The sequence below is a fragment of the Lygodium microphyllum genome, chromosome 22 (assembly GCF_053477565.2).
Source record: "Lygodium microphyllum isolate KBCC chromosome 22, Lygodium_microphyllum_v1.1.10, whole genome shotgun sequence".
Classification (NCBI taxonomy): Eukaryota; Viridiplantae; Streptophyta; class Polypodiopsida; order Schizaeales; family Lygodiaceae; genus Lygodium; species Lygodium microphyllum.
Genome location: NC_141156.1, coordinates 38,082,806 through 38,109,347, shown reverse-complemented (window position 1 = coordinate 38,109,347; position 26,542 = coordinate 38,082,806). Strand labels below are relative to the sequence as shown.

The following is a 26,542-nucleotide window of genomic DNA, read 5'->3' as shown; positions in this document are numbered from 1 at the left end:
TTCGCCAGTGGCTGCAAAGTCTACTACAAGGGGAGTGTGTTGAAGAGATTTTTGTTGGGCCCCGAGGCTTTTATGAGGTGCTGTTGAAATTCGAGAAGCATCGTGCTGATCTGCTGTCTAAACTGCCACTGTTCTTTGATCGCCGTTTGGTCCATGTTGTGCCATGGCACCCAATGGCAGATTTTCAGCGCTTGCTTCAACATGAATGCTTGGTGTGGATTGAAGTGGAAAATTGTCCGGTTGTCTATTGGCCACTGTTAAAGGATGCCATGGCCGTTGTGGGCACTGTTTTGGTCCCCCCGAGCCTAAGGGCCACAAATCGTAACCATTTGTGTATGTTATGGGACACTGCTCGGAAAAGGCTTGCTTGGTTACGTCTTAACTGCTCTGGCATGCATCCTTTGCACTTTCGTCTGAAATGGGGTAACTTTGCAAGCCATTGTTTTTCGTGTGGTAAATTGGGGCATTTTATGGCCGAATGTCCAGTAAAGCAACCGACTTCAGATGCGGAGCATGTTTTGCCTCCTAGGGAAGATATGGTGCTTGTTGCTCCGTCGTAGGATGCGACCCAGCCCCCTAAAGTTTTGGATAAAGGCAAACATGTTTCGGGCTTGGATTCTCGTGACAATGATTGGGTGGATGTACGTGCCAAAAAAGATAAAAGGTTTGATGTTGGCATGGCGGATATTGTGCCTAATGCTTCACAAGATTCCTTGCGTACTTATACGCGCAGGAAAGACATGTTGTCGTCAGAGCACCCTTCTCATGCTATGGTTTTTTCTATTCCTCGCCATCAGCCCGCGAGGAAAGTATATTCGGATGGTTCGAAGGGCCCACCTGCTAAGTTGGCTTTTGATGCTAGAGGTAATGTGATTACCCAATGGAATCGGCGTTATCCCCATTCCATCCCCAAGTCAGTGGCTATACCGTCTATCTCTAAATTTGCCCGTCAGAACTCTTTTGTCGTGTTGGTTGATTTTTTGGACGAGGGAGTCTTTGACATTCTAGCAGAGAAGGTTAAATTGAGGCAAGTGTTGCCTCGTTCTTGATCTTCTTTTTGAATATACATGAAGATAGCCACGTGGAATGTGAGAGGCATTTGTTCTCACAATAAGCAGCATGCCAGGTGGAGTTTATTGCATGAGAATCAGTGGGATGTCTTGTGTGTTGTTGAGCACAAGAGTCACGGCCAAGCAGGAAAAGTTGTGGATTGCCATGGCTTTCGCTTGTTTTATGCAGGGACCCATGCCATGCATTATTTTGGTGTGCTTATGATTGTCCATGAGAAATATCAACCTGTTCTTATAAAAAATGATGTACATGGTCGTTTTGTGGTGATTGAAGTTTTATTTGAAGGAGAGATCTTATGGTTACTTGGGATCTATGCTCCAAATGACCCTTTATCCCGTCGGGATCTTTGGACTTTGCAGACCTCCTTGTCACTTGGAAGACGGGGTTTCTTGATGGGGGATTTTAATATGTGTGTTGATCCTTCGCAGTCCACATCAGAGCATTCGGTGATGGATACTTCGGAAAGCCGTGTGTGGAATGCGTTTGCTCTTGCCGTACTTAAGCAAGATCTCTGGTCATGGTTACATCCTTCTTCTACAGGATTTACTTTTCATTTTGCGCAATATACATCTACATGGTCGCGATTGGACCGCATGTACATCATGCAGGATGATGCTTTTCTTCCTAAGATGCTGGAAATGAAAGTGTTGCAGCAATACGCCTTGTCGGACCACTTTCCTCTACAGCTTGAAATGCTTGCACAACCCATTGCACCTTTTAAGCAATTTCTGGATAGACTCCCTTTGCGCTTCAACTCGTCTTATTTGAAGCATTCAATCTTTCAAGGTTATATACAGCAATTGATTGATAGATTTTTATTGGACTTCCCTTTTGAGGACAATGCTTCTTTTGAACGATTGCTCTTTAATGTGCAGCGGGTTGCACAGCAGTATGGGATCCATCATGCCTCTCTTTGTCGGCGGCGTCGACACGCAACGGAGGAATTACTGGTTTTGGTTCGTTCTCTCCTGGTGGAGACTGCAAATGATGTATTTCTGCTGCCATTGGCTATGCGTTTGGCTGATCTTCTTAAAGAGTTTCAGTTGAAATCTTATCAACAGGCCAAATTGCAAAATTTGACAGAGAATTTGCAAGATAGTGCTTGTCAGACTCATAAGTTCTTTCGTGCTTTTCATGCATCTCCCGCTCGAGAGAATATGACTAGACTCCAGGATGCAGAAGGTCAAATGGTCACTAATCCTCAGACTGTCAAGAATCGCGTGGTGGGGGGACTTGCTCAAGATGCTGCGCCGAACACACATAGAATGCACAAGGAGAAGCTCACTCAAGAGACAAGTAGAGAGATGGAGGCCAAAACGTTTTCTTGCTGATTTCTTCTACGTGTGGACCCATCTAACCAAGCGGTCCATCATCAATGTCCGTATGTGTTGAGCTTGTCATCTCAACACAAACTATTGTGAATATGTGTAGGATTTATTTTCTAGACCTTCTTGGTTCTACTCCTTCACCTTCGGACCAAACTACTCATGCTCGCTCAGTTTTCTATGATTTGGTCTGCAATCAGGTTCCACATGATATGCAAACTACTTTGGAGACAGATATTTGTGAGGCAGAGGTTATGGAAGTTTTGTTACACTTGCCCAAGGATAAAAGTCCCAGTTGGGATGGTCTCACCAATGAATTCTTTGAGGTTTTTGCTACCAGTTTGGTGAAACCATTGATGGCTATGTTTCAGCAAGTTTGGGAAACGGGGTTCATGCCTTCCTCATGGAAAGAAGGACTTATCAAACTGCTTCCAAACGACTCATTCGGTTCTCTCGATGCTATCTCTTATGGCAGCTTCTACTCAGTTGGCTGGATTGTCTCTTCCTTTTGGACAGCACTTCATTAGTCAATCCTTGGCTGATGACAACTTTATGATTTTGCGTGCGGATAAGGATAATCTTCGCGAAGCATTAGATGTTTGGACTCTCTTTGGTCATGCTTCTGGTCTTCATATCAATACTTTGAAATCAGCCATTCTCAGTTGCACGGAGTCAGATTTGCAGTCACTGGACTGGCAGGGAATGGTTGTTCCATGTGGTTCCATTCATTGTCAGGTATCATGGGTACCCGTTGGGTGTTGATGTTCGGCCGAAGCAACTATTAGAGTGGATTTCATAGAAACTGATAGCTAAGTTTCTGTATTGGAAGTCACAGGCTTGGCCTTTCCATGTTCGCCTCAAAGTGGCTCAGACAATTATGTTGCCAATGCTCACATATTTCTTGCCATTGTTGCCTTGGACTACTACTACATTGAATGCTCTTACTTAGTGCATTCGTTTTATGTTATGGAAGGACTCCTTACATGCAGGTATTTCATGGATCTCTTGGTCGCATGTATTTACCCCCAAACGCATGGGTGGTGGGGCTATTTTGGATGGCGAAACTCATATGCTGGCACTCCGTTGGTCTCTTTTTCGTACCATGTGCTTGGATCATCACCCGTGGGTCTTGATAGCCCGTTGTTTTCTTGAGAATCACGGGCTTGTGCATGGTAATACTCAAATTCGGAGCTCCTGGTGGCATGTTCTTAATGCAGACTCTCGGTTTTCTAGTCCTTCATCATCCTTGCTTGCTCGCTTGGTATGTTCCTGGAAATTGGTTCTCCAGAAGGCTCAATGGCATCCAACCGAGGATCACTTAGCTACTAATTCTTTTCAATAGGAACTGTTGGCAGCCTCCCGATTACTTTCTTGGGAAGGCAAACATGAGCTCAGACCAAAATTTAATCGTATGGCACGTTTGGGCTTGACTTCAGTTGGAGATGCCACCCTTCCTAGTCGCAATGTGTTGATATCGTTTCATACAGTTAGAAGGCTTTTCTGGATCCCTCGTGGATACCGTGATTTATGGGGATAGCTTTTGATGGTGCTCCAGAGCAGACAACCCTTTCCTGCCCTTGCTTCGGATCGTCCTTGGTAGGACTGGGACCTTGTAGGCCGCCTGAATTTGGAAAAGGCCTCAGCTAACCAGGTGTATCATCTTCCCATTAAAGATCATCAATGGTTGGTTACTAAAGCCAATACTATATGGGGATTGCGTAAATCTCGGTCATGGTGGAAGGCAACTGTGATGGAGGGCTGGATGAACAAGACACCTTTCAAATGCAAGGTCTTTCTTTGGAGGGTGATGATCGGTGGTCTTTCAAATGCAAGGTCTTTCTTTGGAGGGTGATGATCGGTGGTCTTTCTCTTGCTTCAGCCCTTTCCAAGCGTCGAATCTCCAATGGCAATTGTTTCTTTTGCACCACCAGTGTGGAATTGGCTCGTCATCGATTTATTTCTTGCCCTCTTGCTAAGAAAATGTGGTCACTCTTGTCGGCAGTTTGGCGAGCAATGGTTGGTTTCGCGCTAAGCCCTTTTGATTGGGTTTTTGCGCGGCCCAAATACCCCACACCGACTCAGTCGCATATGAAGATCTTGTTTCACTTTCTTATATACTGGGGCTGTTGGCACAATTGGACTAGTCGGAATGCTTTTCTTTTTGATTCAGCCTATAACGTTCAGGGACATATTGCTAGGCTTAAAGGCCTCTTGCATTGGCAGATAGATCTCATTCGGTACTCTGACTTACTCCCTTGGGAGGACTTACTTCCTTGGCATATGGCAATTTCCTCTACGTCGTTGCCATGACTTTTTGTAACTCTTTTGTAGTTTAGTGCTTTAGAGAGAGAGAGAGTTACACACGATGGCTTAGAGCCATCGTGTATCTTGTAATCATGTAAACTTGTACCTTTTTTTCGTAATTAATACAATTACCTTTTACGAAAAAAAAGAGAGAGAGAGGACATCACATGATTTGATAGTACTGTTCATGTAATAGGTTGTTCTCGCTGTTTTGATAGCTTGCAGGCCTCATGTAAATATTAGTTACGTAGTTGAACAAAGAGTGCGAGAGATAGAGTATGCTGACCTCTTGGTCTGATGTAATAGAAAATAACTGCTATAGACAGAATGTTGACCTGATGGTCTGATGTAAATGTTCACTATCTAATTCAACTATCTTCACGAAAAAAAAAGAGAGTACATCACAATGAGAGCCCTTTTAAAGGATTTTATTGAAACAACATGCGTACAAAGTGCTTGAACCATATACAATGGGGTTGATTTGTTGCAAATTTAAGAATCTCATAACACAATAGAAAAACAATTTGTATGCTTTCTATTATTTTACATATTGAATTGTGTATTGGATTTGTTTTCTTTGCACTTATTAGATATAAATGAAAAGCGAATGAAAGTTGGCGACTAATGAGTGGTCATAGGTTATGGTAGATCCATGCAGTGGGTTAAAGAAATGATAGTACACACGTTTACCTATATGCCTTGATTGGGTGCTTGTGATTGAAACTCAAGCATATCAATATTAGGCCAATTCACAGGAAGGATTAATGCCTTGAAGTGTGGGTTAAATCTACCAAAATAAAGTGTTAAAATCAATAAGATGGCATGATTACAAAATGTTTGTATAATGTGCATATGTAAGATGAAAGATTAAAATTCACATATCTTTACATTGAAAACTCGTATGAAGATTTCAGGATTGTTTTATAATATATTCATAAGATCTTTCACATAACACCCATATTGGGGGGTTCCTAAATTTTAAGAGTCTTTGATTAGTATACAAATGCTAGTTTAAAAAACGGGGATAATATTCTAAAAATAGTAAGTTTTGTGTTTTCTAGTAGTATTTACTAAATTCGATTGTTTTTGTCTTTAATAATGCTTAATCCAAAAAAAGGCCATAGAGAAGAGACAAGTGTGAGGACAGTTGTTACACAAGCTTCCAAGTGTACACCTCATGATGTGTGGTTGGACACTTGTCTTGTACTATTTCACTTTTCCTTTTTACACTAGCTCTTTTATTTCCCTTAGAAAAAGAGCTTATTTTTTTTCTTTCTACATCAGTTTTCTTGGCTGTAAACTGTTGTACAATAGTTGGAGACAGCCTAAAGTTGACCTCATCTATCTATAACATTCTTCTCCATATCTCCATTATTGAACACCTCCATATTTCCTCTTCTTTTGTTGTATTTTATAAGAGAATAAATCCATAAATTCATTACAATCTCTCCTTCTTAGGCTTCTTTCATTTTAAGAATAAGAGGCAAGCCATCTCGTTGTATTGTTGCTCATCAATGGAGAAAGGGTTGATTTTCCCTATTTCTATTTTCATCTTGTAAAGAAATGAATTGTTTCTATTGTATAGTAACTTATGCATGTGTGTATACATACATTTTCATGATCTTGTGAGTGTAAAAATTACTTATTCTCACTCTTTGGTTGATTGTAATTGAGCTCTTTTCTTAAGGACTTGGGTTGACCAGAAATAAATTCCTTGGGAAAGGGGGGGGGTAGAGGTTGCCCATTTTCAACTCTCAATCTTTTTTGCATTACTTTTATATTTCTGTGGCTGTTAATTGTTGTATTTATCTTTAAGTATTTGTTTTGTTCATTCTTGAAATATTAAGTTTGAAAACAAATGAATACTATAATTGTTGAGCATATTATGTTGTTCGGAGCATTTACAGAGAATTAGGGCTTTGAAACCCTAATTTCTACATACATCAGATGGGAAGTTGATTTTTTTTTCTTGTGCTTTGATATATTCAAGATGAATAGAAAAAGCTTTTTGAATAAGTGTTAGACAAATGTGTATAAAGCATATGGTTGTAATTTCAGTATTTGAGCTTGTTGGAAATAAAGAGAGAGACCTCTAATATATAGGTGTGGAGCTTGTATACTTAAAAAGTGAAATATAGAGGCTACATATGACAAGTGTTAAGCAAAATGGTAGGTGTAGGGACACTTTTCACCTTTAAAATGACACAACCTGTTCTAGATGTGATATGCCAATTTTTAGGTGAAAGAAGCTTCTAAATCTTCTACTCAAAATCTCTCAAATGGTTAAGAATTTGAGATAGTTGTTGAAGACAATTGTTCCTTGCGAAATTTCATAGCCTTTGGTGAACAAAATTCCATATTTGAGTTAACTTTCAAAAATAATAATCTCCTAAATTTTAGGAGTCACCATATTTGGATTCTGGAGAGCTTAATTGAATAGATTCACCGGTTCATGTGTTGTTTCTTTGATAATGAGTATTTGTTTTTACTTTTTGAAACCACTCATTATGTGGGCTTCTTGTTAATGTGATGAACCGAGTGAAAAAGTCTTAGTTATTTGGGCTTTTTGGTCAGTTTGACCACTCATCTAAACTTTTAATTTCTCTTGGGCATCTTGTCAATGACTATTATCCAAGTATAATTGTAGGGTATTTAGGCCATTGGATACCCTTGAATAAAACGATAAACATTTAATTGTATTTTGAAGTACTTAAATAATATATCTTTCTAGGGTCTTTGAGCATTAAATTAATTTGAAGTATTGATCCACTACATCTTGATAATAGTTGATATAGAAAAGATTGGTTATATCATGCAAGCTGAGTTGGAAAGCTTTAAATACAATGGATTTGAACTATATTGTAGAGGTGGATTGCAAAGTGGTATCTATTAAGAGTATTTGTTAGAAATATATATACCCCTCTATAAAGTGTGTTTGGGGTTTTCTCTAGGAGGCATTTATAGTGTACTTCTCAACTATTCCCTGTTTGGCTTCATATCCTTGTTTGGCTCCATACCAATAATAGCCCATATAAAGTCACCTTATTTGCCGTCCCATCCTTGAGAGTTTGGATCATGCCAGAACATGTTTGGGTCAACTCAAGTAGTGGAAAGAAGCACAAAAAGTGTTTGAATGATAGTTGATGAAAATGTGGTAGATTTGCGGCTGCTTAAATGCAAAAAACACACACTAAAATGACTTGCTAACAACAAACACAGCTTGAGAAGAGTCTTTGGTAGTGGGCAATGGTTGAGAATTAGTTGATAGCAATTGGTATGTAACATTGATCAACAAACACAGAAATCAGGGCTGCAAATTGTTGCTAATTGAGTGAGAAGGGTTGGGTGCAAGTGCTACTTGATGGACAACAAACTTGAATTGAGATATCCGCTAGAAGGGATGTGGATAGTAGAGGACAAGCACCAACAATTTGCAAAACAAAGATGGAATGAGTGGTGGTTAGGCATATTATTTATAGATGAGTGGATCCTTTACAAATTAGGGTTTGCATGTGAGACACTAAAACGAACCTTTTTTCTCGGAGAGGGTCGTATTAAGTTGATTTTACCACTTTAATCTTGGACAATGGACAGCTTGTTGACCCCAAAATTGGCACCCCTTGCAATATTTCTTTGATTTTTATTGCAAATGGATGGAGTAAAACTGAGATTCTCTGATTTCCTTTGCTAATCCAAATATCTGTTGTTGTCATAAATGACCAGGAAGCTTTCAAACCAATTTGCCCCTTGGTTTGCTTAGGGATTGGGCTTTACCTTGCTTGTTAAAAGACAAATTCAGCCCTTAATCTAATATTGGCTAGCTAGCCTCATGAATCTCTTTGAAATTCTTTGATTTCAGGTGTTGGATTTCAAGTCCTAGGTTCTCAAACGTGAGCATGCATCCGGAGGTCACTGTCAAACCCTAATTTTTATTGTAAATTAGGGCTTACAATAGAGACTAATTGAAATCCTTTCCTTTGATAGCTCAAATTGCTAAAAAATATTGAGGTATGTGAGAGATGGCTAGGGGATAAGAGAGTATGCTAAATAGAGAATGAAAGAGTTTTATCGCGAGAAACATTGAAAAGCTACAATTGCCCTGCTCAAATTGCTATGGGAGCTATTACTTACAGCTTAGGACTACCAGAAAGACTATTGCTTCCTCTTGTATGCTATTATCTGCACCAGGACCTTGGGTGGTTGTCACTTGGTCTTGGAGGGCTCCAAATGATTGGTGGTTGCAAATCACATCAACAATCTCTCCTTGCTCTCTAGCAAATTTCTTCTCTCTCACAATGGTTCTACCAATTCTTAAAAACGTTTTTTCCTCTTATATGGGTAAGTTTTACCAAGTGGCAACCTTCTAATCTCATTTCTAACATTATCTAGCTTATTAAATTAATTTTTAAAATATTAATATTAAAAATTAATTGAATAATTATTCTAGTGTGCAAAAAATTATTTTCACTAGCTAATAATTAAATTGACTAGGTCAATTTGTCTTTTAAGTATCCTTGAGCAATTATTGATCCTTAGATTGGCATTAATTAATTAATTAATATTGAGTCTATAATGTCACTATAATGTCACTATTGACATTAGTGGCCATAAATTGTTCTAGGTCCAAATATGATACATGGTATTACCTGGTACTTGTCAGACGTAACTTATTACGACTTTTATCTTTGGCACCAATTGATATCTCGGGGTCTTGGATTTCATACTGTGAAATAATTAATTTGTATCTCACGTGTGCAAGTGACATTAGCACATTTGATTAGCTTTTAATCAAATGCTAAGCAAAGTGATAAAATTTTACGTCCTCGTAAGAGACACAGTCATTCTTTAGAAAAGTAGTCATTTAATGAAACTTCTGGTGATAAGTATATTTTGAGATTGTAATAAATAGTTGATCAAGGTATAATGTATATTTAAAGCTCAACACCACCTCTCGAGTCCAAAATTGGAACCAAGAAGGGATTGCAAAGCATTGCCATTCCTAGACATCCTATCCCAAAGTAGCTAGGGCATCGGTTGCCGTTGGTTATCCAATGACCTACTAAGACTAAAAGCGAAGGCTATCTTACCAAGATCATAGAAGCGATGGTTATCTTACTAAGGGATCGAAAAAAGGGTGCTTGTTAGTTGTCTAGTGGCCTACCAAGATCTACAAACACGATGGTGGAACCACTTTGAACTTTTTCTTAAGAAGAAAAAAATCCTAGTAAGTATATGTGCCCTTGGGTGAAATAAAGAGAGATGGTTGGATCCAACATACCACAAAATAGACAAGCTTCTTTGACCATTCGTGAGTGTCAGGGAAAAAGAAAGGTATGGGGAGCAGGTATACATGGTTGCCATAGAAATTGCTCGAGGGAGATTGCCATGTGAGCCATACTTTCAAATGCAAATTTGTCACGTTTCCTTGAATGTTGGAGAATTGACCCAAGGATTTTTCATATAGGTGAAGGGTCTTTAAGGATTAATTATCAGGTCTGGTAGTGAGTATGAAAACTATCTAATTTATTGCTTTGGTTTTGCGTTTGTAATCCAAAGTTGTTAATGCAAGTGTAAGAAAGGTTGTAGAGTACATCCATAATGAAGTAAGGAAGAAAGAGAATCACTATTAGGCTTAGTGATCGCACTCAAGTTTGTCCATGGATAAGAAAACTCAACCAATGAAAGATTAAAGAGGTGAAGTGGATAAGAAGTCTTCAACCTATTGTTGGGTAATTGATTTGTCCTCTCCTACTTGGAGGGATCCTTGTAGTTTCATGTGAAGGGAAGAGTGTGCAATGGGAGTGAGTATAAGTCAAAAATGGAGTAGCAGTGTTGAGAGAGAGAAAGAGTGAATACCAAGATGAGTGTACCAAATTTTAAGGGTACACAAAGAATAAAAGTATATTTATATGTTAGGATACAAAATAAGTGTATTCACACCCTTATAACTTTACACAAAGACAAAGGGACATTATGCCCAAGAACCTTCCACTTAAAGACTTGAAGTGGTACCTTTAAGCTAACCTACTCCCACTAATCAGATGCAATGCTCATGTTGAGCCTTTGCAAGACTCTTAGTGAGAACATGTGCAGGGTTATCTTGGGTTTTGATCTTAGTCAGTGTGACAAGATCGTTATCTAAGACCTATCAAATACAGTGGTACTGAACATCTATGTGTTGGGTACGTGTATGGAACATAACATTCTTAGCTAGACATATTGCACTAAGATGGATCTTGGCACATGTGTGTGGACTATAGGGCCCTCAACAAAATTACAATTTGGAATAGGTTTCCCATTTCAAGAATCGATGATATCGTGGATAGATTGGATGGATCCAAAGTATACATTTGGATTGACTTGAAGAGTGGCTACCATCAGATAAGGATTGCTCCTCAAGATATTCATAAGGATTGACTTGAAGAGTGGATACCATCAGATAAGGATTGCTTCTCAAGAAATTCATAAAACAACATTCAAGACAACTTTTGGTTCGTATGAGTTTCTTGTGCTGCCATTTCGTCTCACCAATGCTCTTGCAACCTTTAATAGAATGATAGAAATAATATTTAGAGCACATCAGAAGTTTACAGGTACTTTCTTTGATGGTATTTTGGAATGAAGAAGAGTATAAGCAACGCTTGAAAATAGTTACAACCAAGCATTGGAGTATGCGAAGAAAGACCAAAATCCTTGACCAGACGGCCAAGCCAAATAGCTTCCTTAGAAGCTTCTGTGGTTGAAATATATTCAGCCTTTGTAGTACTAAGTGCCATAATTTTTTGCAACCTTCAACTCCAAGAGATAGTCTCACTAGCCAAAGTAAAGGCATATCCATTGGTAGATTTCCTAGTGTCAAAATTTATTGCCATTTTCGAATCTCAGAATCCTTATAATTGTAGCGTACCCTTTTCATAGCATATACACTTCTCTTGTGTCTCTTTTAAGTATCTGAAAGTACATTTCACTGCTTCCCAACATGGCTTGCTAGGGTTAGACATGAATATGCTAACAACTCCCACTGCATGAGCAATGTCAAGGCGAGTTGCAACTATAGCATACATCAAAGATCCACAAGTTGATGCATAAGGTATGTCCTTCATATCACTGGCAGTTGCATCATTCTTTGGGCAATCAGCTTTACTAATCTTTGTATGTGGCAGTAAAGGCACACCAAGAAGCTTAGCATCAACCATATTAAACTTGTAAAGTACTTTACTAATGCAATTGTCTTGTGAGAGAAACAAGTGCTGCCCTCTATCTCTTTTAATGTGCATGCCCAAAATGTGTTCAGTTGCCCCCAAATCTTTCATAGAGAAGATTGTACTTAGCTGTCTTTAAGAGCATTCAAAGTACTCTTATGTTTTCTTGCAATCAGTATGTGATCCATATAACAAACCAGTACAATAAGACTTTCATCATCAGCCTTTTTAGTGTATAAGTAGTGATTTGCATGATTGCATTTAAATTCATGGTTGAGTATGAAGGTATCAAACTTTTTGTACCATTGTCTAGGGGCTTGTTTCAGCCCATATAAGCTGCATTTCACTTTACAAACTAAATGCTTTTTTCTTGGAATGGGAAAGCCTTTTGGTTGTTTCATGTACAACTCTTCATCCGGATCACTATGAAGAAAAGCAGTTTTCACATCCATCTGATTTAATTCTAAATCCAAGGATGCAATGAGAGCAAATAAAACATGAAGCATAGTCATCTTCACCATTGGTGAAAAGGCCTCTTAGAAGTCTCTATCTTCCTTTTGTGTATAGCCCTTAGCAACCAACTGTGCCTTGTACTTGGGCTTTCCATCAATACATTGTACTTTGACCCGTTTATTAGGGATAGCTTTCCAATCCTTGGGCAAATATACAAGCTCACAAGTGTTATTTGTATACAAAGACTTTATCTCTTCTTGCATAGCAAGCTTCCACTTTCTCTTGTTTTCACATGATTGTGCCTCTCTAAATGTTAGAGGTTCACTCTCATTAGCTAACCAAATGCAATTCAAAGATGGATGAAACCTCTATGGCTCTCTCACAAAGTATGCAATTGTATCTTTCAACCACGCCATTCGATGCAAGATTATAAGGAGATGTCAACTTCCTTTTAATACCATGCATTTTATAAAACTTTTTGAACTCATTAGAAACATACTCACCCCCATTATCCGTTCTTATAGCTTTTAACCTAAATCCTTTTTGTGTGGTAACAAAAGCACGAAACCTTTTAAAGGTATCCAACACTTTTTTTTTGCTCTTTAACACATACACCCATGACTTTCTATTGAAATCATTAATAAAAGTGACAAAGTATTGTGCACTCCCATATGAAATAACAAGCATAGTGCACACATCAAACTGTACTAAATCAAGAGCATTGGACTTCTTAACGACACCAGAGTAATAAGGAGACTTCATATGTTTACCATATATGCAATCATTACAAAATTCGAGACCAGAGCCTTTTACATCAAATCTCCCCAAAGAGGAGAGAACCTGAAGGCCCTTTTGGCTCATATGGCCAAGTCTTTTGTGCCAAAGTTCCATCTGTAAATGAACTTTAGCCACAACCAAGAACTTGCTAAGTAATGATGTACAATGTAAATAATACAAAGTCCCTTTTTTGTTGCCTTTAACAATCAGCTTAGAGCCCTTGTGGACCTTCTAAGATCCACCACCAAAGGTAGTAAAATATCCTCTTGCATCAAGCTGCCCAACTGACAGTTGACTTTTCTTTATGTTACATACATATTTGACATCTTGTAAAAACAGCTCTTGGCCGTTTTCAAGAACCAAGTGAATGGTACCTAAACCCTCTATCTCATGTGCATAGTTGTTGCCCAAGTAAACCTTGTCTAGGCAACTTGCAATGTATTCAGAAAATGACTCCAAGGAAGGAGTAACATGAAAAGAGGCACCACACTATCCATGATTGGTAACATGAAAGTAAGGCATTAATTACTTTCTTTTTGGTAATGTGCATATCATTTGTTGTTGCCATAGTGTCTACATTGCACGAGGCTGCAACAAGTATCTCTCTAGTGTCAGAGAGCTCTTTAATGACCACACTAGATGCAACATTTGCCTTTGCAACTTCTTTTGAGGGAGAGCTGTCATTATCTTTCTTGTCATCCTTCTTTTTCTTTTCCTATTGTTTTTTCCTTTCTTGTTATTTCTTGTAATATTGGCAATCCAGCTTTTTATGCCCTTTACGTCCACATTGATAGCAAGTACCGTCTTGTTGTTTGCCATTGCTTTTACTTCTACTTTTGCCTTTATTTGTTGCATTATCCCTCTTCTCTGATCTACCTCTAAGATGATAGGTTGAGCCATTGCTTTCTTCACTAGACTTTCTTTTGATCTCCTCATTGAGGATGGAGCCGCTAACACCATCAAAGGTTAAAGTAGTTTTATTGCTAAGTGAAACAACCAAAGCCTCCCAACTATTAGGTAAAGTCATTAGCAAGAAAATAGCTTTCAGTTTATCATTAAAGGGTTGCAAACGAGAGTCTTGCAACAACTGATTCAAAATCCCTATGAAAGCACTCAAATACTCAGATGCTAGCTTAGACTCATCAAACTCTATATTCACAAGCTTGCGCATGAGATGCATTTAATTTACTGGAGTTGTATTTTTATAAGTATCCATTAACTTTTTCCATATAGCATAAGCTCTTGATTTCAAAGAGGGATTTAGTGTCATTGCTGCTAGAAGCATTACTGGCCATTTGTCAGCAAAGTGCGAAGTACCAATGCTGTAATTTATGAAGGAAATAATAGGCCGCACATTCAGCTGATTTCAGCCCAAAACTTTAGGAAATAAGAGCAAGATTTCATGTCATTGTATTATAGACAATGCCCAAATACAAGTACAACAGTAGAGGGAATGACTTTCAGCAATATAACTGAAATTTCAGCATACATTAGATGCATATATCATTGCCAGGTGACTCCCACTTTAGCAATGCCACAAAAAATTACATTTGCAACAATCCTAGATTTGTAAAAGATCTCTAAGACTGCTGCACCATGAATATTCAGCAATACATCAACTTAATAGGAGCCACCTGATATGTGTACTACATACATATGTGTCCAAATCAACTTCTAATACACAAAAATACCCAAGAATTCTTTGCAATTTCTCCAAAATCTCACAAGCGGGAGATGAAAGACTCAAATTACATTGCTTACATCACCAAGATTGCTTCAGCAAATGTCCCCTAAATGCATTGCATACTTCAATTTTGCCAAAATCTACAGATTTTAGCAAAAGCCCCAAAATTTCATTGACCAATTTGCCCCAATTGCATTAATATGTGTTCTCGAGAGCATAAAACGAGCAAATTTAGTAAGATTTCTCGAAATCTTGCAAAACCCCTAATTTCTCAGGTCCAAATGTGCATTCTGCTTAGTTGAACAAAATTTCACTGATACATGAAAAGTCCCAAAATTTTCAGAGCCAATGTGCACTTTGTTTGTAATTTTCAGGTTAAATGTCACTGTTATGCATCTGGGAAAAAGCCTCAAAATTCAGCCATGAAAATTTTGAAAAATCTTAACTATGCTTCCACGTGTGTAGCGAGGCTTGTATAGATGTGCAAGTCACACAGAATGTCAAATGGATTGTTGACTGACTGTCGGGTGCTATCGCGAGCTGTGGTAAACTGTTGCTTGGTCCATGCTAGTCAAAAAAATTGCTGCTAGTTGTCGTGAGCTATCACTTGGTCCACATTGACCTAGGAACTATCGCCTGTGACTTGGGAATTGTTGCTTGCCCTCGCCTAGTCAAAATGACTGCATAGATTTAGGGTTTTTGACCTGTCGCTTGTCCGTCGTCCAGTACACGTGCTTGAAGCTGTTGTCTACGCTCAACTTGGCTTGAAGTTGATATTTCTTGGTGCATACAAGTTGAATCTGACATGCATAGAATTTGGGAAGCGTGCACACCTTAGCTGCAGCTCTGATACCAGTTTGAAGGGAAGAGTGTGCAATGGGAGTGGGAGTCAGAAAGGAAGCAATAGTGTTGAGAGTGAGAGAGTGAGTGCCAAGATGAGCGTACCGGATTGTAATGGTATATAAAGAGTAAAAATGTATTTATATGTTAGGGTACAAAATAAGGGTGTGTTCACACCCTATAGCTTTACACCATGAAGGGACTTCACACTCAACACCAAGGAGGTTGCTTCCTAGTCCATCTGGTTAAGAGGAGATTTTAGGATGTAGTATTCGAGATGGGGTAACTAGTGCCCTTAACGATAGCGTCTCTTGTACTTTTTGCTTCATTTCCTTGCAAGAATGGTGCTTGGAGTCATTCCTGAATTAGACCCTTGTTGTGTTTAGTGTCTCGAGATATAATTTTACTTCTTTGTCATTTTATGTTGTTGGATGGTCTTCTTGGTACTCTGAGTAGATTCTTGCTTGGATTTCTTGGACATTGGTGAGCTAATGCTTGTGGGAAGTTGTTTCTTCATTCATGCCATGGTAACCATGATATATGCTTCACCAAGGATGAAATGCGAGACACGTTTCACCAACAAAACATTCCAAAATACAATAGTTCATATATCTATTGAATCCTAGGAAAAAAATATATTGAATACATGCATCTTAAATTTATTATTTTGTCGTTTCATATGGCATTTCACTTGGGGCCTACTCAAGGTTGAAACATTTCATGCTAAACCAATGTTTCAGGGATGAATATTTTAGGAGTGAATTGTTTTACGGTTACCTTGCTTCATTCTGTGTTTCGTCCTTGAGGAGTCTTTTTGGTGCCATCTTTGAGGCACATCCATTTTTTGCAAGTCTAGGGCATCCATGGTTCCAAGACTTTGCTTACTTCTTTGTATCATCGTATTGTCACGGTGCTCAACATCTATTAAGCATCAAAAGAGGTGTAGGAAAATGTTTTCTACTTAGCAAAGTGCTTTTGGCTTCCTCTAGGGAAGTATTCATAGCCCGTTCGTAGTGAGTCCTCTTCGCTCTTGTCCATGTTGATTCTTGGAGCCTCATGACTTGTAGCCTATATAAAGGCACCTATTTACTACCCCATAGTTGATGCTTTGCTTATTGTTCACTTGCTCTTGAGACTTAGTTGGTGCTTCATGTTTTTCCACTTGTAATTGTACTTGGTGACTCATTTTCTATAGCTCTTATGTGATTAACATCATTGTTATGTTGCTTTACATTGTTTTCATTACTCTTGCTTATGTGTTACATTGTCTTGTTACTAACTCGCGTGGGATCCAATGATGCTGTAAACATGTATATATATACTCTCTCTTGCAACCTCTCTTGCACCCACCAAACTTTCAATAGTATCAAGATACAATAGCCTGGTGTACAATCAACTTGCACCCACCACACTTCCAATAGTATCAAGATACTATAGCTCAGTGTACAATCAAGCATTATCTTGTTGATTAGTGGACCTTTGGAAAATGGGTTAGACAAGGACGACCGATGAGTTTATCACTTGCTATATTGCTATTGCTACTCTTGTGTGGTTGCCATACACAAATAAATCTGTATGGCCTCGTTGAAGGAGAATTTCATGGCTTGCAGTTGCATGATGGAAGTCATCATACGGTTAAGGCTTGTGGTGATGATTCTTTCCTTCTTTCTTTTTGACAATGGTCCCAATGGTTTTAGATTGATCATGGAAGCTTTTTAAACTCTTTGGACAAGGATGGTTTTTGTATATTTCTTTTAGAAATCAAAGCTATATACTTTGAAGGATTGTGATTGACATGTGTTGTTTTTATTTTTTTGTTTTGGCTATTTGTTTAAAGATAACTTGTTGTTCCAAAGCTTTTTAAGTAATCTTTGCCACCACTTAAGAGGTTTGATAAACCTACACCTTAGTTACCATGGTTCCCTATCCAAGTATTGAGAGCTCACCCTAGGTATTTACTCCAAAGGTTGAAATTTTTGTAGATACTTTAAAAGAGTAAGATATCGTAAGCATGCAAACTTACTCTTAGCCGTGGCCATGAAGAACATTATAATAGTAGTGTAGAGCATGAATAGGACCTTGGGATCTATAATCCCAAAGGTCAAAATGTGAAACTTTCAATTAAGGGCCAAAAGAGTGGTTTTAAAATTTAATGTGAAAGTTTGGGCAAGCTTGTTAAAAAATAGAATTCAAAGTTTGGGCAAGCTTGCTAAAAAATAGAATTCAAAGTTTGGGCCAAAGTTTGTGGTTCATTATATTTTAAAGTTTGGGCAGTTAAATTGGATCTCTAGTAGTCAATTAATATTAGATAATGAGAAAACAATGTGGATTTTCAAATGGCCATTTTCATCTCCTTCTTTTCCATTCAAGATACTTGCAAGTTGGGCCAGATAGTTTCGATTGGTAGAAGGTTGAGAGAAGCCATTCCAAAGTTGAGGAGATCAATCATAGCTATGGTGTGTCAAGAAAAGTGATGGGATGATACGCACTTATATCATATCATAGAGACAATAGGGTTTGCGAGGAGAAACTCAGAGTGTATGACTAACACTAAGAGAGCAAAAGTTGAGAAGTGAAGAATGATGAACATTGAATTATGTTGGTTGTGATGAGGATGTGAAATTTTATTCCTTTACTTAGCATTCGATTAAAAGGTAATCAAATGTGCAAATGTGACTTGTACATGTGAGATGTACGTCAATTATTTGACGGTTAGGGATCTAGGATCCCGAGATATCAATTGGTGCCAAAGGCCAAAGTTGTAACAAGTAACACATGACAGGTACTAAGTGGTACCTAGTGTTGGATTTGGGCCTAGATTAATTTATTGGCCACTAATGTCAGTGGTGACATTAGAGGCTAGGCATTAATTAATTAAGATATGCTAGTCTAAGGGTTAATAATTGCTCAGGCACACTTGGAAGACAAATTGGCCTAGTCAATGTAATTATTGGTTGGTGAAGTTATTTTATTGAGCACTAGAATAATTATTAAATTAAATTTTAAAAATTAGTTTAGCAAATTGGATAATGCTAAAAAATGGGATTAGAAGGTTGCCACTTGGCAAAACTTGCCCATGCAAGTGGAAAATACGCTTTTGAGGTTGAGAGAGAGAGAGAGAGAGAGAGAGAGAGGTCATGTGGCTGGTGTTAGAGTCTTGGTGATTCGTGTCTACTCTTTTTCTTAGTTGACTTGATGGTCTGATGTAAATATTGCTACTTAATTCGATTATCTTCACGAAAAAGAGAGGGGGTCATTCCAGCCTTGTGCAAGTTGATAGAGAAAGAGAGAAGGCTATCATAGTTGCTACTATAATTGACAAGCCATTTCTAGTCAGCAATAGACACTTTAAGAATTGCTGTAAATCCTAATTTACAGTAGAAATTAGGGTTTTGATAGCTACCTCAAAATGTGTGCTCAAAATTGAAGGCCTAAGGCTTGAATTCCAATAGCTAATATTGAAAAATTTCAGGGAGATTCAAGAGGCCAGCCAGCGAACTTCAATTTAGGGCTAAATTTATTAGTCAATTTTCCAAGTAAAGCAAGGGGAAAATTGGTTTGAAGGCTTGTTGATCATTATTGACAGCAAGTAGTACTTGGATTAGGAAAAGAGATTGGTGAATCTAAGTTGTACTCCATCCAATTGCAATGGATGATAAAGAAATACCCTAGGAAGCCCTAGTTTTGGGGCTAACAAGCTGTCCATTGTCCAAGAGTAAAGTGGTAAAGCGTGCATTTTCAGTTTATGTGAATTTTATGCTTTTTACAATTTTTGATTAATCAAGTCATTACCACCCTCTCTGAGGAGGAAGGCTGGTTGCCCTAATACAATGGAGCAAAGCTCAAAGATGACTACATTGTCATGGTTGATTAAGCAGCATCAGCTATAGGGAATCTGCATAGTCAAGGGAGCAAAATGCAGTCCTTCAGGCAGTAGGGTATTGAAGGTAAATGTTGAATGGCGAAGGACGGTTGAGGGAGCAGAACACAATCCTCGGGTGCCACTAGAGAGAGAGAGAAGATTACCAAAAACCACCGCACTCCGGAGTTAGAGGGACAGCAGGGCAGCCTGCCTCTCACTGAAATGCAGTAGAAGAGAGCCTACCTGCAGCAAATCTCAGCGTACGGGGGCAGCAAACAGCCTGTTAGAGATGATGTGGATGCCGGAAAGGTGCTAGGCTGCAAAACACAAATCTTGGCTGGTGGGGAAGATGTTGCATGTAGCAATCTTGATGATCCCAATCGGCTTGATGATGGAAAACAGATGGGTTGCAGCATTTGACCTGAAAATGCACCTTGCAATGAGTGGAACAGGGCGCCAGGCAGCAAGTAGCTACATAAGATGGTCCATGAATTGAGATGTCTGCTGGGTAGGGGTGTAGACAGCAGTGGAGAGGCTGAGGAATAGAGTGAAGACTGATAGAAGAGAGTAATCTGATGGAGAGAGTGAGTGTATGGATGTGTGCGAGTGTGCGGAATGAAGGAAGTTAGTGCCCTATTTATAGGCACAGGCAGTCTTGAATGGTGCCCTGGAATGTGGGTGCCCAGCCCTTTTTGGGGCTGCTAGACAGCAGTGGAGAGGCTGAGGAATAGAGTGAAGACTGATAGAAGAGAGTAATCTGATGGAGAGAGTGAGTGTATGGATGTGTGCGAATGCGCGGAATGAAGGAAGCTAGTGCCCTATTTATAGGCACAGGCAGTCTTGAATGGTGCTCTGGAATGTGGATGCCCAGCCCTTTTTGGGGCTGCTAGAGTGAAACCCGAATGAATTAATGAAAAGAACTGCAGTTAATGAATGGTTTTCTATGGGCAAAATAATTATCTTCAACATGGAGAATTTTGGATAGCTTTTCCCAACCTTAAGCACATCCAAGTTAGTTTTGCAGTGTAAAATGTTCTAGAGTATGGCTAGAAATGATTTGAGTAGTCATGGAGTGCTAGGGAAGTATTCTACTGATTTTTAGTCAATCTAAGGATTTGGGCAGTGTGCCCTTGGTCTTTGAATGATGCTCATAATTAAAATGGCCTGCCTTCTAGAAAAATTGGAGAAGCTTATTTTTTTGATTGCAAATTAATCTGCTCATTGCTAGGCATCTTAGAGTTATTATTCTTCCCTCTCTTTGGCTTCCTTTGTGAGAAGTGGAAAGTAGAGCACCTTTGAAGATAGTAAGAGAGGCTTGTGGGCTTGATAAAATAACTTGTGAAACACAAGAATCGACATTCAAACTCATAGAAGGTGGGTAGTCGTGACCAATGATATGGTTTGTTGCATAATATCGAACTTTCTTGGAATTTATTTGGGGTAGCTTGTTACGGAACAGGGTGACTTGGTCATCATTTGTGTTTGGAGGCCAATAGTGGCCAATTTGGGAAGTAGGTGCTGATACTTAGCCAACTTGAGAGGTACCTTAAACTCTAAGAGCTCGTGGTTGAGATTTATGCAATGGATATGATTGCGAGCTGTATAGCGGTTACTCAAATGTACCCAATGCTCAAATACAATGTCAAAATGTTGGAGTTGGGAGCAAAATTTAGGCATAAGACATTGCACCAACTCAACAATAGCTGTAGCCTTGTAGTTCTCCTAGGAGCAAGCTACCTCTTAAAAACACTATTGAGGATTGGAGTTACATCCTTGGCTGTTTGGATGGGTGCAAGGAGCATTGGTCACAGTGGTCATATAGTGACCTAGTGTGAATGCACTAGGGGCACTTTAGGGTTAGGGCCTTGAGTCTTATTAACCACAGTGACCAATGCTGCTAGCCCCCATCTTGATGTACAAGGATGTAACAATCAGGCTGAGGTTCTTGCCCTTGAACTAGGTCCCATAAGTCCTATGAATCCTACACATGCAACAATAGTTTAGACCACGTCATGTAATTTGACTTGCTAAAGCATGCTGTATCACTAAATGATGTGCACTAAGCAGTCAAGGCAGCCATTAAGGCAAAGTGGACAGCCAAATGCAGCAGCTCTGGACTGTGTGCATATGATAATTGATTGATGATGCAGAAAGTTGTTAGCTTAACGAGAGTGCAGTATTGCAAACAAGTGAGGTGGGTTACCTCAGGGGAATGAGAGGTAGTAGATCTATCACCTTCTCATTCTAACACACATTTATGCATTGCTGCTGAAAACTTTGAAAGGGCCGAATCATTAGCCAATAAGTTTGTTGAGGATTTGGGGGTTGAGCAGTTACTTTCTAGCTGGTTTTGCCCTACATTTATGCAGGGAAAATGTTAGTCCATAAATGATCCGCGATTTTGTAAGGTGCCTGCACAAGGGAGTTCATTGCACTAAGTTCATTTTATGCATGATAGTTGATGTTCCTATGCTTTACAATTGTCTTCAATGCAGTGCCCTACATTTATGCAGGCAAAATGTTAGTCCATAAATGATCTGTTATTTTGTAAGGTGCCTGCACAAGGGAAGTCATTGCACTAAGTTCATTTTATGCATGGTAATTGATGTTGCTATGCCTTACAATTGTCTCCTATGCAGTCACACTCTCTTTTTCCAGTTAAATTCCATGTTTTCATGAGATCTTATTCTAGTTTGATGGCTTTCTTGGTGTTGCAGTCTTGGCATGCAAGACTCTTGGGGTCCCTTAAAAGTTTTGGCCGTTGCAAGTTCTGTAAATTTGTGTGGGGATATTTTACTTTGCACCTTCCTTGGCTATGGCATTGCTGGTGCTGCATGGGCAACAATGCTTTCTCAGGTATGATTTTCATGGTGTTTTATCTACCACTACTGTTGTGTCGTGTTTCAGTCTTGCACCGTTTTCTGACCCGAGAAAATCATTAAGACCAACACTCGGTTGTGTAATGACAGTACATAGGAGGATATCTGATGTTGAGGTCACTTAATAAAAAAGGGTACAATGCTCTGGATCTTCGCATTCCGTCAACCATTGAGTTAGTGCATATGGTTCGAATAGCTGCTCCAGTACTCTTGACAATGCTGTCAAAGGTCATTGCTTTATATTATGGCAAGTTTTTCATGGCTACATCCTTAGGTACAAAGCATGAACTAATTTTGTCTTGGAAATCAGGTATCTTTCTATGCATTTATCACATTTCTATCAACAACTTTAGGAGCTGTGACTCTAGCAGCCCATCAGGTGCATATATACACTTCTGGTGACTAAGTTGAGCTGTCCCAATTGTTGGCACATTTGAATTTTATTCTTTGTCTATGTAGGTGATGATAGGAATCTATTCTACATGCACTGTTTCAGGAGAACCATTGTGTCAAACTGCTCAGTCTTTTATGCCTGGCCTTATTGAAGGGAAAAATAAAAACATTTTGAAGGTATTGTTTGCTACATACAATATGGACTGCATAATGTTTTCATTTCTGATATTGCACACTTTTGAGTTTTTCAAGGATGGTGCAGTTCATTTCTAGAGACTGAAATTTTCAGGCTTCTCTTTTGCACTGCATTAGTTAACCTGCATGCATTAACACATCTTCAATGATCCTGTGGTTTTAGGCAAAAATGCTCTTGCGGTCACTTCTCTTAATTGGTTTTCTGTGCGGCATGTTCCTTGCGTGTATTGCAATCTGCTTTCCTTGGGTTTTTCCTCAAGTCTTCACCAACGATTTTGGAGTAATAAGTCAGGTTGGTGAATTCCAATCTCATGTGTTCATTGCATTGACACTGAGCACTGTCTTGTCTTTTGAGAAGAATATCTCTCTTTAAGGCCTTAAAAAGATTTTGATTGTTCGAGCAGTCTGTTTCATTGTCTTAAAGCTTAGTCTAATTATACAAAGACTTGGAAAGGATGACATCAATGTCCTTTATTTTTGCCAAGGTTCAAGCCATTTGTCAAGATAGACACTGTTTATTTTGTCATCGAATGGTTGTCATACACAAACTGGTACCAGTATTTCAGATGTGCACTAACATTACATGATTAATGCAGTCTTGCTTGTTAAATATTTGTTTCTGACTTGTATGTTAGATGAGGTCCATTGGATTGGATGGTCTTGAGAAAAAAAGTGACCTATGTGCATCTAGCTTATGGGTTAGATGGAGTAGTTAAGCTAGTAGCGACTCAAAGCATATTGCATGGAGTTGCGGTGTGTAGGAGTTATCAAGGACCCCTATTTTGGGTTTGAAGGGTTGTGGAGTCAGCCCTTGGGGAAAAGCAGGTTCTTCTTTAACTTGCTGTGTACTCTTTCCGCATTTTCTTAAGGCATGCTTTGATCAAGTCTTTACATCTGGATTGAAATCTTGTCTGGTGGACTAGATACTCAACAACATCCGCTTGTTGTAATGTAGCATTGGTTTTTTGAAGCTCTAAGGCAATGGGGTGGCCTTTTACTTGTATATTCTATGCAGGTCTTCTTGAGATTTTTGAAGTCAATTAGTATATTATTCAGTATTGAACTTTGAATTTCTGTGCAGATGCGAGGAGTCACTGTGCCCTTTCTTTGCAGTCTTGTGATTACACCACCCTTGCTTTCACTTGAAGGGACACTGCTAGTAAGGCCTACATTTTTAACCTGATTATTATATTTGAATTATGAGGCTGCATTGAACTGCATAATGGTCACACTAGCATATGTCATACATGAATTTGCTTGGCTGACATCTAACTTGAGACTAGAAGATTGAGGATGAGACCTATGCTCTTCGATCACATTTTTTCTCTGAGGAGCCAGGTGTCTTGTTTTTTCGTTACGGGTAATTGTCGTACAAGAGTTGAGACTAGTATTTGGGGGGGGGGGGGGAATGCATGTGTGTGCATGTGTGTGTGTTGTGCTCTGTATAAAGCCACCCATTGGCACTCCTACGTTATCATTGTACATCCACTGCATCACTTGTGCTCATGCTTGGCTAGTGCTCTCCATCTTGATTCCTGGTGCCTATTTGTTGTGAATGCCTACTTTGTGGCCACTTTAGGCAATTATTATGTCATCATATTCATGGTAGAGGTAATTTTGTTTGTCCCATTTCCCTTGTTTACGCTTCAGATTTTCTAGTATACTATCACGTAGATAGATTCTCTCTGTGCTTTGCTCATAGTCATTTGTGCGTTGATTTAAATAGCAGGGAGCATGCTTGCATTTTGGGGCTGCAACCCTTATCCTTGCAAAATCTAGATTAGTTAGATTAAAACATTGTGGTCTAAACTCCAAGCAACAGCCGGTTGAGAAGTCATTACAGTCTTCCATATATATACATGATGACAAACCTTGCATTTTTAATTCTCTAGGTTTCATGACAGTGTTTCGTTTTGATCTTTCATGGCTTGCATCTTTGATGCTTAGGTCTGTGATGCTTCACATGCATGTCACTAAATAATGTCTAGTGTTGTGACAATGTTTTGTGCTTGCTTCTCAGAGATGGTCATGACTAAGGCAAAACAAGGTCGAGAATCCAGGAAATGATTATAAGCACATGGAGGTGTATAAGAAGGCCTCATGCCTCCCGTGTGATCTAAATGGTTGTGCAATCTTTTCATGCCTGCTTCTAAGAAAGTGAATGCTCTATAAGTGGGGATATGTTGCTAGGCTTGAGTCCCCCATTTTTGATAGGGACTTGCGATCTGCTTTGCCCTGAGTCCAGAGAGAGAGAGATTGGTTTATTCCCCCATTTGTGATGGGGACCTGCGATCCGCTTTTCCCTGAGTCCAGAGAGAGAGAGAGAGAGAGAGAGAGAGAACACATTGGTTTATTGCTTCGATTTTATCCTGCAGGCTGGTCGAGATTTCAACTTTCTGAGCACGAGTATGGCAACTTGCTTCCTTGGTGGTGCAACCATATTATTGGTAGGTAGTTTCCAAGGGACGTTCCGTCACCAATAATGTAAGAAGGTTGTCATCTCAGTCTATTAGGATATATATCCCATAATGCGAGGTTGATAACTTTACTGAGAAAATCATCTGGCTTCTGTGCTGCAGGCAGTCAAACGTCTGGGCTTTGGGCTCCCAGGTTTTTGGTGGACCCTTGCCGGCTTCCAATCTGTATGTCCTCTAAATTCAGTCACACACACACACACACACACACACTCAAGAATATGTTCTCTCTGTAGATAATATGTGTTGAGGGGGTTTTGGCTAGGGTAAACAGAAAGAAGAAAGCATCAAAGAAGGTTGTCTTTCTGATTGCAGGCGCGTTTTCTTGCATCCTACTTGAGGCTGAAGTCTGACAAAAGTGTCTTAAGAGACTCGCCCATTTCCGGGTTGCATGCGAAGAATGCATAAAGATGTTGGTCTCGGGACGAGAAGCTTGCCGTCCAACATATTTGTAACAATTCACAGCCCTCGTCAACTCCGACACACACCCCCAAAAACCAAAGCAAACCAGTAATTCCCTCAAAGTTTACACACCCATTGCTTTCTACAGAGTGAAAGGTCTCTCACCCATTATTCATTTTCCCACAATTATTACACGTGAAATTATTGTTAATCGAATTAATCAATATATTACATTGGCATGTATGTCCCTTGTTTTGTGATCATTGGCCTTCCCTTGAGGGTATGCTATTCGGAATCGTTGATGTCTGCTTTTGGTAGAATTAGACCAAGTTAACTAGAGTAGTTTTTGCTGTTCACTTTGTAGTATTAAACAGTCCCAAGCAGCTTTTGGGAACTGCTTTTCATTGAAGTAAAAGAAAGAGCATTACTTTTTACCCAAATGCTTGCTTATCTAGATGTTGGTAGGAAATTATTCTCTTCATCATCTTCCTCTCCTATTATATTTAGGTAGGCCCTTGCAACCACATTGCCTGTTTTATAGGAGTGCATATGCATGCACACTCAGGGGTCCAGGCCCGCAAGCATGCACGCACATGGGGTACAAGCAGATGTGCAAGTGAACTCCTGCACATAAGTAGGCATGCAAGTGCACACATGCTCATACGTTTTGTTATACCCAAA

General features: G+C 39.2%; 1 protein-coding gene across 8 annotated transcripts in view; it reads left to right on the top strand.

Annotated features, from left to right (window-relative positions):
- The window catches only part of LOC148017041 (protein DETOXIFICATION 46, chloroplastic-like), a 40,178-nt gene extending 14,003 nt beyond the window's left edge, over positions 1-26,175 (top strand). For 4 of the 8 annotated variants that reach the window (XM_087662806.1, XM_087662805.1, XM_087662804.1 and 1 more), the window contains exons 7-15: positions 22,236-22,374; positions 22,488-22,625; positions 22,708-22,776; positions 22,857-22,967; positions 23,149-23,277; positions 24,067-24,144; positions 25,361-25,432; positions 25,565-25,627; positions 25,775-26,169. In XM_087662806.1, coding sequence (XP_087518932.1) covers positions 22,236-22,374; positions 22,488-22,625; positions 22,708-22,776; positions 22,857-22,967; positions 23,149-23,277; positions 24,067-24,144; positions 25,361-25,432; positions 25,565-25,627; positions 25,775-25,867 — 892 coding nt within the window. In that variant the 3' untranslated portion in view covers positions 25,868-26,169. The other 4 variants (XR_015687861.1, XM_087662807.1, XM_087662808.1 and 1 more) reach the window with 4 other exon arrangements.
- Positions 26,176-26,542: the final 367 nt, after the last annotated feature.